At 40.3% G+C, this 13,874-nt stretch overlaps 1 protein-coding gene across 1 annotated transcript in view; it reads left to right on the top strand.

Moving 5' to 3' along the window:
* RASEF (RAS and EF-hand domain containing) overlaps window positions 1-13,220 on the top strand; it is an 83,536-nt gene extending 70,316 nt beyond the window's left edge. The window contains exons 16-17 of the mRNA XM_032634686.1: window positions 144-220; window positions 7,819-13,220. Coding sequence (XP_032490577.1) covers window positions 144-220; window positions 7,819-7,924 — 183 coding nt within the window. The 3' untranslated portion in view covers window positions 7,925-13,220. The remainder of the gene's footprint in view (window positions 1-143; window positions 221-7,818) is intronic.
* The last annotated feature ends 654 nt before the right edge of the window (window positions 13,221-13,874 follow it).

Raw genomic sequence — 13,874 nt, 5'->3', positions numbered from 1 at the left:
AACTCAATCCAATTTCTTAACTACTTGTTTTAGCATACTCAACAGGGCCAATATTTTTATTTTATTTTATTGGTTTTAAAAGCAAACATTCCAGGAAGCCTAATCAAAGCCTTCATTTAATGGTATATATATGTTTTTTACAGACCTATGGGGCATTATTTTGTGAAACAAGCGCCAAAGATGGTTCCAATATAGTGGAAGCTGTTCTCCACCTTACTCGGTAAAGTTTTGCCTTATATTTGGAAAACTGGATGTAGGATTGAATTTTCACTTAGCTGTTGTATGTGTCAAATTTCTTGACCATAATGTGAATCTACATGGGAAAACACTGTCTTGTCTTTCAGTAGTGGTTGGAGAAACAAACATAGTTTTTATAAAAAACTGGTATGCTGCTTGTTCACTGTGAACATTGGCAAAATACCTCTACTGCCAAACAAAGCAGGTGCATCTGAGGTGTCACTGATATTTCTGCAAAGTGTCCCCACAAAGCTAATAGTTGACGTGTGTGAATCACTTCTAGGAACCAGATTTTAAACACAAGAGACTATTATGAATATAACTATCTATTATATTATGACATTTTCCAAGGTAAAGGAAAAAGAACTCAACAAAACAAATTGTATATCATGCCAGTTGGAAGCACTTTGTTTACATTATTACCCAGGTAATTATTAAGCTAAGGCAATGGTGTTAATAATAAATAACATTTTGGGATGTGCATTAGAATGAAAATTGCATCATTGAGGAACTTGGTTTTAACTGTATTTTAATCCTTGCAGTATTCTTAGGAAATAACAATGTTTTCTGCTGGATTTACTTCTTCTGCCTAGTTTTCTGCCACAGATGAAAAAATGATTCTTTGCTGATCTAAAGGGATTCAATACGCCCCCAAAAAAGAAAGAAAAAATATAAAAATGCACATTAACAAAATCCAGCCAATGATCCTTAATTGCTGACAAAGCAAAAACATAATTTTAGGCATGTAGAGATTTGTGAGATCATTTGTGAGATTCTGATTTTATAAGAATCCTAACTTTAGTACAGTAAGGGGCTCCATGCTACCTTAGCTTCAGGCAGGGAGTGCTGAATTGCTGCCTGGGCTGAGCAGGAAAGGATGCTGCAGGCCAGGCCCTCTGCATGGCTGCTGGCTTCTGCCCAGCACGTTGGAGGACTGTAGTGTCAGGAGGCTCAAAGTCCAACCTTAAATCTACCCCGAACAGCTGTGGAGTCTTGACTAAGTCCCTGTCTTCCTTTAGGCATCTCTAATCTGTACAATGAGGGAAGGGGCTAAAGAAAATGATCCCTAAGGCCCCTTCTAGTTCTGACAGTCTATGATTCCATATATAATAATAGCCTGGACTCTACTGAATAACATAATCACTATTTAACGCGGAATTGTCTTGTGGGGTCATATTACAGTTAAATGACTCCAAATTGCCCCGGTCACACCCAGAGTGCAGAATTGATCCTCTTTATTATATCATAAAGATAGGAGAGCCGACGACGGCCTTTTCCCCTGGTGCTCCTGCTGGCATGTTGGGTCAGCCCAGCAGCCTCCCTGTTTACAGTGTAGCTTCTTTACTTAAAACACCTGTGTGGGGCTTCCCTGGTGGCGCAGTGGTTAAGAGTATGCCTGCCGATGCAGGGGACACGGGTTTGTGCCCCGGTCTGGGAAGATCCCACATGCCGCGGAGCAGCTGGGCCCGTGAGCCATGGCTGCTGAGCCTGCGCCTCTGGAGGCTGTGCTCCGCAATGGGAGAGGCCACAACAGTGAGAGGCCCGCGTACCGCAAAAAAAAAAAAAAAAACCTGTGTGCAGGAGCATTCTGATAACAAGGTCACTTCTTGTGAATCACTTATCAAGGAGCTTTTTAAATTGTTGCTATTGCATTATGAGCTGGTTTGAGGCCTCTAAGTTAGTTATGTTAACAGTGTGTTAAACAGGAAAATTAAAAATAAACCAAACATGTAAAGACTTTAATTTGCTTTATACTGTGTCATCAGATTGCTTATCAAAATACCCAAGTCTTAAATGAAAATGGTATCATTTCCACAAGTGAAATTACCACTTTAAAAAGTTTTACAGCTTTCAGAATGTTATGTGTAATAGTAACTCCCCTTCAAACCATGTTATGTCATAAAACTTGAACTAGAACAGTTTATGGGTTTGCACTGTCTGAAACAGTACTTGTTTTTGAAGGAAGGCCATAAATGTTTGGTTAACAACCTGAAATCCTCTGCTTTTTCTTGGAAAACCCTGTCTATCCCAGGAAAAGTTTCTCCTAGAAATGCAATTTCCCTGTAGGGCTGATAGACATTCATTCCAACCATTGTCCACTGGTAAGTAAATCTGCCATCACTAGAGCCACAGGCTTTAAACATTTTTCAATAGATTCAAGTACAACAGGCATTAAACTGGTCAATGGCCTAAAATTTGAGAAAAACACGAAAAGCTCGGGCTGATGTATCAGTTCAGCGCCATTGCTGAGCCCATTGGGGATAAATCTGTCCATAAGATTGAGTCATTTAAAATGCAGTTGTTAAGTATATGGCAGTTTGGGGTGAGGTAATTTAATTTTCCCAGCCTTAAACCTGTTTTAGATGTTTGGAATTATACCTTCCTGATTTCCTTAAAGTGGGAGATGCTTGCATCTTCGGTAGATTAAAGAAACTGAAGGCCAGGTGAACAATATGGGTACCTATTTTTTCTCCCTTAATATTTGCTTTCAGTGTTCAGTAATGTCTGCATTATCATTTCTGCTCAGTATGAAAGCCCTGTAGAGATATCAGGTTATGTAAGATAGGCTGTGCAATTTAACATTAGAGAAAAAAAAGAAAACAAAATACATGACCAGGCAGCCATATGATATGTAACTTACAGAGGCCTTTTAGACTTTCCAGAAGGGAGAGATGTGAGTTGTCTTGTGAAGATGCTATGTTTACTAAACCCATTGTACAGATAAGAAAATTGAAAATTAGAATGCTTCATCAGCTTGCTCAAAGTGACACAGTACTAAATGGCAAAATTGGGACTTTTCTCTACTCTGAATCTCTGGCTTGCCTTTTAAATGTTGGTAATCTCAGGATTCTATTCTGCACTCTCTTCCTCTTACTCTTTCTCTCTCTGCCTAATGTCTTCCACCACCATGGTTTCTAGAACTATGTCTAGAAGGTGACTTCTAATTTCTGTATTTTTAACTCCCATCTTTTTTTAAAATTCCACAACTATATTCCCACCCACCAACAAATGAAAATTCCATAGGCATGACTGATCCAACATATCTAAACCCTAATGTGCTCATTTTTCTTTAAAATTGTTCCTTATTCTATACTCCGGTTCTCAGGAAACTACTATTATAATTCAAAAAGAGTAACCTAGAGTCAGTCTTGACTCCTTCCTCTTTCTTCATCATCTGCCTCTAGTGGGTTCTGGGGCCCTACTGATTCAGTGGCCTCTCTGCAATCTTCCTTCAATCCCTCCCCCGCCGCACCCTGTTCTGCTTCAGGCTTCAAAATTTCCTACCCCGTTTAGTGCAGGAGGGACCTAAGTTTCTGCCTCAGAGTTTCTCCAGCATCAGTTCATCCTCCACCCTGTAATCAGGGTAATCTCTGTAAATAAAAATCCAATTAAGACCTTCTTGCTTGCACCCCACATTGGTGCCCTACCTACAGCATAGAGTCCAGCCTCCTTAGGAAGTGGCTAATGGTCCCCCAGAGCCCAGTTCACCTACCTTTCTATTTGCATCTCTTATCTTGCTTCCCAAATGAATGATAATCTATAGACACAGCAAACTTTGCTTCCGGTCAAAACCAAGTTCTTTTATGCCTCTTTGCCTCTATACATGCTATTCCCTGCACCTGGAATCTCTCTTCCTCATTAAATGACAGTGAATTCCTATCCCACCAAGAGGTCGGCTCCACTGTGCTTGTGTGTTAGCGGCTCTCGGGGACCTGGTAATGATTTATTGAGAAGATATCTGGCTTTCTCTCAAAGGTCACTAGTTGAGAGCGACTTCCCTGGTAGTCCAGTGGTTAATGCTCCATACTCCCAATGCAGGGGGCCCAGGTTCGATCCCTGGTCAGGGAACTAGATCCCGCATGCCACAACTAAAGATCCTGCATGCTGCAACTAAAAACATCCCGCATGCTGCAACTAAAGATACCCTACGCCACAAGGAAGATCCCATGTGCCACAACTAAGACCCGGCACAGCCAAATTTAATTTAAAAAAAAAATTTACAATTAAAAAAAAAGCTCACTAGTTGAGGATCCCAGAGTTTGACATAAATTGGACATTTGTTGAATGACCAAATGGTCAAGATTTTGCATTTGGAAGTTGTATTAGTTTTCTATTGTCACTGTAACAGATTCCTACTAGCCTAGTGCTTTAAGCAATAAAAATAATAGTTCTGGAGGTCAGAAGTCTGAACCAAGTCTTACAGGGTGTTATGGGGTTGAACTGTGTACCCTCCTTCTTTTCCTGAGTCTTTATTTCTTATCTGTGAAGGGAAGACATTGATGCTCACCTGTTACCTGTCAGCATGTGTGTGTGTATTAAATAAGGACTATGTGAAAACATGTAACATAGCATTTATTAACTGGTCTCCAGCAAGAATCAGTTTCCCTTTTGTTTCCTACTCACAGTGCAGTGGTTTTCAAAGGTTAACACATATCAGCTCCTTTTGGGGCTGTGCTGACCAGTTTAGTAGCCACTAGCCACCTGAAGTGTGACTAATCCAAGCTGAGATGTGCTGGATGTATTAAATAAATACTGGGTTTTGAAGACAGTATAAAAATTGTATTCAGACTATACTACAAAGCTACAGTAATCAAGACAGTACGGTACTGGCACAAAAACAGAAATATAGATCAATGGAACAGGATAGAAAGCTCAGAGATAAACCCATGCACATATGGTCACCTTATCTTTGATAAAGGAGGCAGGAGTGTACAGTGGAGAAAGGACAGCCTCTTCAATAAGTGGTGCTGGGAAAACTGGACAGGTACATCTAAAACTATGAGATTAGATCACTCCCTAACACCATACACAAAAATAAGCTCAAAATGGATTAAAGACCTAAATGTAAGGCCAGAAACTATCAAACTCTTAGAGGAAAACATAGGCAGGACACTCTATGACATAAATCACAGCAAGATCCTTTTTGACCCACCTCCTAGAGAAATGGAAATAAAAACAAAAATAAACAAATGGGACCTAATGAAACTTCAAAGCTTTTGCACAGCAAAGGAAGCTATAAACAAGACCAAAAGACAACCCTCAGAATGGGAGAAAATATTTGCAAATAAAGCAACTGACAAAGGATTAACCTCCAAAATTTATAAGCAGCTCATGCAGCTTAATAACAAAAAAGCAAACAACCCAATCCAAAAATGGGCAGAAGACCTAAATAGACATTTCTCCAAAGAAGATATACAGACTGCCAACAAACACATGAAAGAATGCTCAACATCACTAATCATTAGAGAAATGCAAATCAAAACTACAATTAGATATCATCTCACACCAGTCAGAATGGCCATCATCAAAAAATCTATAAACAATAAACGCTGGAGAGGGTGTGGAGAAAAGGGAACCCTCTTGCACTGTTGGTGGGAATGTTCATTGGTACAGCCACTGTGGAGAACAGTATGGAGGTTCCTTAAAAAACTACAAATAGAACTACCATATGACCCAGCAATCCCACTACTGGGCATATACCCTGAGAAAACCATAATTCAAAAAGAGTCACAATGTTCATTGCAGCTCTATTTACAATAGCCCGGAGATGGAAACGACCTAAGTGTCCATCATCGGATGAATGGATAACGAAGATGTGGCACATATATACAATGGAATATTACTCAGCCATAAAAAGAAACGAAATTGAGCTATTTGTAATGAGGTGGATAGACCTAGAGTCTGTCATACAGAGTGAAGTAAGTCAGAAAGAGAGAGACAAATACCGTATGCTAACACATATATATGGAATTTAAGGAAAAAAATGTCATGAAGAACCTAGGGGTAAGACAGGAATAAAGACACAGACCTACTAGAGAATGGACTTGAGGATATGGGGAGGGGGAAGGGTGAGCTGTGACAAAGCGAGAGAGAGGCATGGATATATATACACTACCAAACGTAAGGTAGATAGCTAGTGGGAAGCAGCCGCATGGCACAGGGGGATCAGCTCGGTGCTTTGTGACCGCCTGGAGGGGTGGGATAGGGAGAGTGGGAGGGAGGGAGACGCAAGAGGGAAGAGATATGGGAACATATGTATATATATAACTGATTCATTTTGTTGTAAAGCAGAAACTAACACACCATTGTAAAGCAATTATACTCCAATAAAGATGTTTTAAAAAATTGTAAAATATCTCATTAATATTTTTATTGGTAACATGCTAAAATGATATTTTTGTAGTACTGAGTTAAACAATATATGTTAATAAAATTTATTTCACCTATTTCTCTTTACATTTTTTACTGTGGCTGCTAAAGAATTTTAAATTACATACGTGAATTACATTCTATTTCTATTGAACAGCGTTGCTGTGCTGGGAATATGCCAACTCCCAGGATCTACTGCTTTGTAACAAGCCACCCAAAATGTAGTCGCCTAGAACAAGACCACTTTTTATTTTTTGAAATTACCAGAAGTGACTGGATCTCACTGGAGGGTCCGTGACTGCTCTCCCTTGGGCGTCTCATGCATTTGCGGTCGTGGACACCGCTGTGGCTCGGTCTGATGTCTGCGGCCAGGGGGCTCCTCCCTGTGGCATCTCAGCCCCCTGGACCTCTCTGCTGCCCTCTCTCCAGTGAGGAACACTGGGCTTCATAAATGGCAGCTCAAAATGGTCAGGCCTTATTAATGCCTGGCTTGGAAGTTTTAGCACACCATTTCCTCGCCATTCTATTGGTCTGAGCAGTCAGAGCCAGTGCTGACCATGGGGGAGTGACACAAGCTTCACCACTTAATGGGGGGCACCAGACACTGACAGCGGAGGCAGAACTCTTGGGGGTTGTCTTGGGGACAAGCTGTCACACTCTCCTTACCCCCAGAGTTTGCCATTCAGCTTGTCTAAGGTGGGACTTCAGGATGTGTGTATTTCACAAGCATCCCCAGGGATAGGAGACTTGCCTAGGGGGCTTTCATAAGATCATGGAGATCTTTGGTCCAGTGTTGCCTCTAGCAGTTATTTCTAAAAGAAATTTAGGAAGAGGCAAAAGGAAGACATTTTTTCTGGATTTTAACCATCTGTTGTTATCTCCACGATCTTGTATAATTACAGAATGGTTATAAAGTCATCATTGCTTTTGTTAATGTTAAGCATTAGCTGGGGGTGGGAGCCAGGTTCCAGAGTCCTAAGGAGTGACCTGTGCGTGTGCAGACTATAAGCCATGCAAAACCACAGAAGAGAGCAAGAGTAGTCTGTGTGTATGTGAGTGTGTGCACATGTGTATACGCACCTGGGCGTGTGTGTGTGTGTGTGTGTGTGCATGCATGAGTGTGTGGCCTGATACTGAGAATGTGAGCACTGGAGCCCACCTGCGTGGCCACTCCTCCAGCTGTGTAACCTAAGGGAAATTTCTTAACTTTTTTTTTGCCTTTGTTTCCTCACATAAAATGGGGCACAACAAAATCATATAGTTGTTGTGAGGATTAAATAGGTCAACACCTACAAAGCACTTAGAACACTGTGTGGATGGCACACAGCAAGTGCTCAGCAGTGCTCTTTTATTTCTGCAGAGTTGTTTATGGTTCAGTTTAATACCTCAGTAATCTCCTTTCTCTCTGTGTCTCTCTCTCTCTCCCTCCAGGGAAGTGAAAAAAAGAACTGATGAGGATGACAGCAAATCCATTACCAATCTGAGTGGGACCAGTTCCAAAAAGTCAACCCAGATGAAGAATTGTTGCAATGGTTAAATCCAAAAGATCCTTGGCCCACGAAGCCTTCATTCCCAGAGTACTGAATGTACGTGACTTCTCTGCTTCCTACATGGAGTGGTACGTCCTACAGTCCCTGTCATATGGAGAGTTACAGTGTGGGAAATCTGAACTGTGTTCTCAGGTCCCTCCAGAACCTTGGCTCTTTTTTGCTATGTTTCAATGAGTGATTTGGGCCCCCTGGTTAAATATACCTGTCTTATCCTTACAAAGTCTTAACAGATAATGTGTAAATGTTTTTAAAGCGGTTAAAAAAAAAGCACATGCTCAGATCAAAGCTATAGAAGAAATTCACGTAATTAGGTTCATGTGGTATAAATAACCTATGACATTTACTTCCAATATTCAATACTAGAAAACTAATAATAGGGGGTTACCATCCTAGCTTTGCTGTAAACTAGCCTTGTGGTCTCAGACATGCTGCCAACCCACATTAGATCCATTTCCTCATCTGTAAACAAGCAGCTTAGCCTTTCAGGCCTCAGCCCTCTCAACTCGTAGCTGTTTAAGGAGTGAGAAGGAGAGCATGATGGCCCACAGTTAATAAGGACTCTGCTCGTCTGTACTTTTTAAATATTGGGGTATTAATTTTTCTCACTTCTTGTACAAGAACAGAATTTGAGAAAAAATGGTTATGTTTTAAGCTCCAGTGGAGACAGAAAACTCTTTTATGTATAAAGAAAGAAAACAAAATAGTTGTTTTGGGGGACAAAAATAGTTTGTATATACAAGAGGGTAGTTTTTAATCTCAGAATACTTATAAAGTCAATGGTTTGAGTTCACTGTTAAAAATTCTAATGAAAAAATATAAAGCTACATGCAACTGAAAATACAATGCCCAGGAAAGTTGTCACACTTCACTTAAAAAAAAAAAAAAAACACCAGCAAGAGACTGCCAGGGGCTGGTAAAAGGGAGGAATTGAGAGTGACTACTAATGGATCTATATGGTTGCTCTGCGGGATGATGAGAATGTTCTGGAATTACATTGTGGTAATGTTGCACAACTTGGTGAATATACTAAACCCCACTAAACTGTATACTTTAAATGGTGAATTTTATGGTATGTGAATCATCTCATTCAAAAAATACACTAGTATTGATTTAACATTTTGCCGAATGAAAATATGCATGCTCAAACCTCCCCATGGTTTACCCATGGTTTAAGAGTATAATCTCCAGAAAAACGCAAATCCCCTAACTCCCTGGTTGCCAGCATTCTCCTCCTTAAATAATGAACAGTGAAAGAAATGTTATGTGTAGTTTTGGAAAGTCACCTCTTTTGAAGAGGGATTGTGGTTAGGGTACAGGTAACTCAGAGTCCTTGGTTTCAGGTGATTAGGACTCATCCTCACCAACAGCCTGATAGGTTTTGCCCTCCTAGAAGCTGTACTGCCTCCCAGACTTCCCCACTGAAATGTCTCCAAAAGCCAAAGGAGTCAGTACCTGACCCCAGGGTGGGTCAGCAAGGCATGCTTTTTGGTTTTTGGTTTTGGTTTTCAGTGGCCTGAACCAGCTAAGTTATTCCCAACTAGAGTCTTGAACTTACCTTTGTTCATAGGTCCAGGCCCCAAGTAACCTGCTGAAAAAACTTAAATAATAGCTCTTATTTATTGTAATACATAAGCTAAAAACATCCCTCTTGTAGAATTAAAACAATTCTATTTATGATTTTTATGATCATGTTAGCACACAGAGATTATAATTAGCTACAACGTCCGTTTAGCTTTTCAAAGCGTGCCTTCTCTCTACTGGTGAGATCTAGTTGGGTTTGTTTTTTGGTTTTTTTTTTACTGGAAAGTTGGTTCTGTCCTCAACAACTCTACCATGGATTCCTGTTTTCTGTTTTTTTGGTCCCAGGAGAAAAAAAAAGTTTACATTTTTTACCAAAAAGAATGCCTTGCTGGTGGGGAATTGTCAAACTGAACCAGGGAGGGATGGTTATTTTTGTGCCATGGTGTGATGAAAGTTTTGCCACTGCTGTTTGCCTAGGTGGCATCTATGAAGCCTAGGTTAGAATAGACCTGACACCTATGTGTTGATATATGGTACTCAAGTTTAGGTGTTTGGTGCAATTGCACAAAACTGTGTTAGTATACATGTTATTGTGTTGTCTTTATTTATTTTCCCACAAAGTGTCTATATTTGTCTTACAATCTGTATATAATAGTATACCTTTGATACAGAAGTATTATCTTGGTCTTTGCTTCTGGGTTGTACAGCCAGTGCACCCAAATTGATTAGATTACATAGGTGCCTGTGATAAACAAAGCAATCATCTTTAACTAATTGAACCTGAATAGATATTTTTGCAACAAAATCCAAATTAGAGACTTATAGCTCCATTAGAGACTTATAGCTCTGGTTAGCAATCTTGTTTAAAGAAAAGCTACTTATAGCTCTTTCAGTTGCCTTGCTAGGAAACCAAGATGATTACTAACATTTGACTTCATGAAGGTGTTCTCAAATTTAGAGTATATATTTGGTAAGAACAAAAATAGCTAGTGTTTTTAACTTGAACTTAATTTGCTACACTTGCATAGTTCTATGCAAGTGACTCACTTGTCTCAATTTTTCCTTGGAGCGCTTTTAAAATCACAATTAAACTACACTCTTTTTTATGTATCCTGACACAATGGATAATATTTTAATTTTGTCATGGAAAAGAACATTGGCTGTGGAGACATTTTTCACTGTTAACTTTTAGCCTCATGCATTTTCATAATTTATTTTTTCCACTTGCTGCTTTATATGACATATGTGACATTTGATTATTTAATACTAAATGTGATTTGCATGAAGCCAAACCGTACAACCCTCTTGCTGAAGATAAAATTGAGTTTAAAGATATTTATTTTCATATTTGTACAATGATCAGCTTCAGAGTCACGTTTTTTGTGGGCTTTTATTGTATATGTGTATGAGAAATTTCATATGTATATATTAAGGCGGCCTCTGAGTACTGAATAATTATTTTATGATTTTGATTTACATGGTTTACATTTCCATGGTATCAGCTATATTTCGTTTATACTGTTTATTTCTCTTCAAACCATTAATAATTATCCCATAAAGTGTAATTTTTATAGCAATGCAAATGTCTAAGGAACTACAAATATGTTCTACATCATAAATTCAATAAAGCATGCTTGCTTTGGCCTTCTGGTGTTTCCTTCAGCTTTGCTGCAGGCATCGCTGAAGTAATTTTAGTCCTACGATGTGCCTACGTGAAACCCTGCCTCTAAAACACTGGCCCGGGCAGCTGGCTGGGAGAGAAAAGGATGAACACATGGTGTGTGGTACTGTGGCACATCATGTCATCTCGGCCAGCAGGGCTACAGGTCGACCAGCTTGGGGTATGACAGCCAGCAACAGTAAGGCTTTTGTAGAAAAATTTCAGGACATGCTCTAGCAGTTCTCATGACCTCAGGGGTTAGGCCCCTCCTCTGACACCCCTGCATGGCCCCCCACCCTGCCTAGCTAACTCCGCTCATCCTTCTGCTTTAGTTTAAACGTCACTTCCTTCAGGAAGTTTCCCTTCTCAACCCCAAACCAGGATGAGGCTGCCTGCTTTCACCTGTAGAACCCCCTTCCTAACTGGTCAGCATCCTTATTGCCCTCATACTTGTTTAACTAGACATATCCTCTGAGCTTTATCCCTCTTGTCTCCTGCTGCCTCCCCTCTGCTATACACAGTGCTTGAATGGGAAATCAAAGAATTAACTGTTTAAAGGCAGGCTTTGCAGAGTTTCTGCAGACACACATACACAGAGACATACATACGCAATACACGAGGACAGTATAAATAAGAGGCAACGTATTTTGGTGGCCACAGGTCTGAGCTCTGCAGCCAGCCTGCCTGGGTTTAAACCTGGCCTCATGTACCTACTAGTCGGTAACTGTGAATAAGGGGCTTAATCTTTGTGTACCCCAGCTTCTTCATTGGTAAAATAGGGGTGACAACAGTACCTTTCCCATGGAGTGGTTGTGAGGACTAAATGAGTGTATGTATGGAAAGGGCTTAGAATAGTACCTGGCACTTTGATCACCCTCAGTGAAAAAAGAAAAACTTTTGAAGCACCACTGATCACATTGGTCTTGCTCAGGGCCCTGGGTACTACCATAAATAAGACAGAACTCCCGAAATTTACCAGATTACTTGGGGGAATGGGGCATTGTAGAGGATTCACTTGGACATAAGTTCATTTACCTCCCACATATATTCTTGGTATTTCATTAGACACAAAGTTGGGGTATCATATAGGATAGAATATTCTGTAAAGAGTAGATTAAAAGAGAAGGAAATCATTGAGAGAAAAACGAGGGCCTGACAGAATGGAAAGTTGTGAATGGAGTCCTTATAAGTGTATGCTCTCCATTTATTAAGGGGTGACTGGATGAAGTAGTTGAAAGGACGAAGAATGTACACAGAGCTCTGACTGGGCTTTCAAATCTAAATGACAGTAAAAATGGTGGTGGGTATTGGGGTTATTTAAATGGAAACTAACCTTTATACTATGACCAATAGCCTGTTGACAAGGATTTCCTGTGTATATATCCAAAAGTCCACAGGATGGGAATGAATCTCCAGCAAAGCATATTGTTTTGCAAGACTTAAAATAAAAAATAACATGTTTTCTTTCCAGATCTAGACATTAAGATGTTTTCATAGCTGAAAATGGAAAATAGGCACAAATGCTTCAACGTGAATTACAGGTTAAGATAAATTTTCAAGTGCAAAATTCTAAGAATAATTACCCAGTTTTAAATTTTTTTTCTGCATATCAGGTTTATTTGTGAATTTATATTTCTTAAAATTTCTGTAGAATGGGAATTTAGTTGTAAGGCCCTTTAACTCGTGACCTCTCAGGCTGGCAGTTCAGGAACCATGTTTCGTGGTATTTGACATACACTGTTATAGAGTCCCTGACTGTCCTTAGGATTTGGGCTTTCTGAAAATTTCTCAATCCTGGTTTTCTGGCACATCTTCCCATTGCTGTGCAGCAGGGTAGAACTCAAGAGCTGGATAAAGATCTCTTCAGAGGAAGTTCTATGAGTTCCAGTGTACTTTTAGGAGTAAAATTAATGCTCTTTAATTCGCCACAAATATCTTCTTTTCTTGATCAGTCATTTCAGAAACAGATATATTTACTCTTAGATAATATCCAAAAATTTCTTAACATGACCCCTCAGGCCCTCTGTGATCTGACTCCTAACTGTTCCTTCGCTAATTCAGTTATGTTTATTGAGACTGACTGTGTCATGGGTGCAATTCTAGACCCAGGGAATGCAGAGTGAGTAAGACAGATCTGAAGCTGACTGCGTCCTGGTGGAGGCTGACAACAAACTTGTAAACAAATAAAGAAGATCCACATTCTGCCTCCTCCCCCTCTTTCTCCACCCCAAAGTCCCCAGTCGGGCACAGGAAACTGTCCCTCCGTCAAGCCTTGCTCTCTCCCACCTCCAGCCCTTTACTCAGCTCCACTCTCTGCCTGGAACACCACTCTGTCTACTCTCGTCATCTGCTTGCCCAACTCCTGTCTGTCCTGCACATCTCATTTCAGAGACCGCTTCCTCCCAGCAGCTCTACCCAATCCTGGGGTCTGAGCTAGAGCCTCTCCCCCATGATTTCTACCCCCAGTGCCCATCGTAGACTTGGTGAGACTGCATGTCTCACCAAGATGAGGTTACTTGTGTGCCTGGCATGCTGGATGATTTGTCTCCTGCAGCCCTTTAGACTTTACTGAGTGGGGGTAACCTTTCCCCACTTTCAGTGCACACTTCAGCAGCCTCATGACTTAAGATTCCTCTAGATCAGGGTCTCAAGGGTTCTTTTAATGTCACAGACTCCTCTGAAGCTGAGGAGCCCCTTGGAATAATGTTTTTAAATGAATAAAATGAAATACACAGGATTATTAAGGAAACCAATGA

Source organism: Phocoena sinus, chromosome 6 (assembly GCF_008692025.1).
Source record: "Phocoena sinus isolate mPhoSin1 chromosome 6, mPhoSin1.pri, whole genome shotgun sequence".
Lineage (NCBI taxonomy): Eukaryota > Metazoa > Chordata > Mammalia > Artiodactyla > Phocoenidae > Phocoena > Phocoena sinus.
The sequence above is the reverse complement of the archived record's forward strand: the minus strand, read 5'-3'. Positions and strand labels throughout refer to the sequence as shown.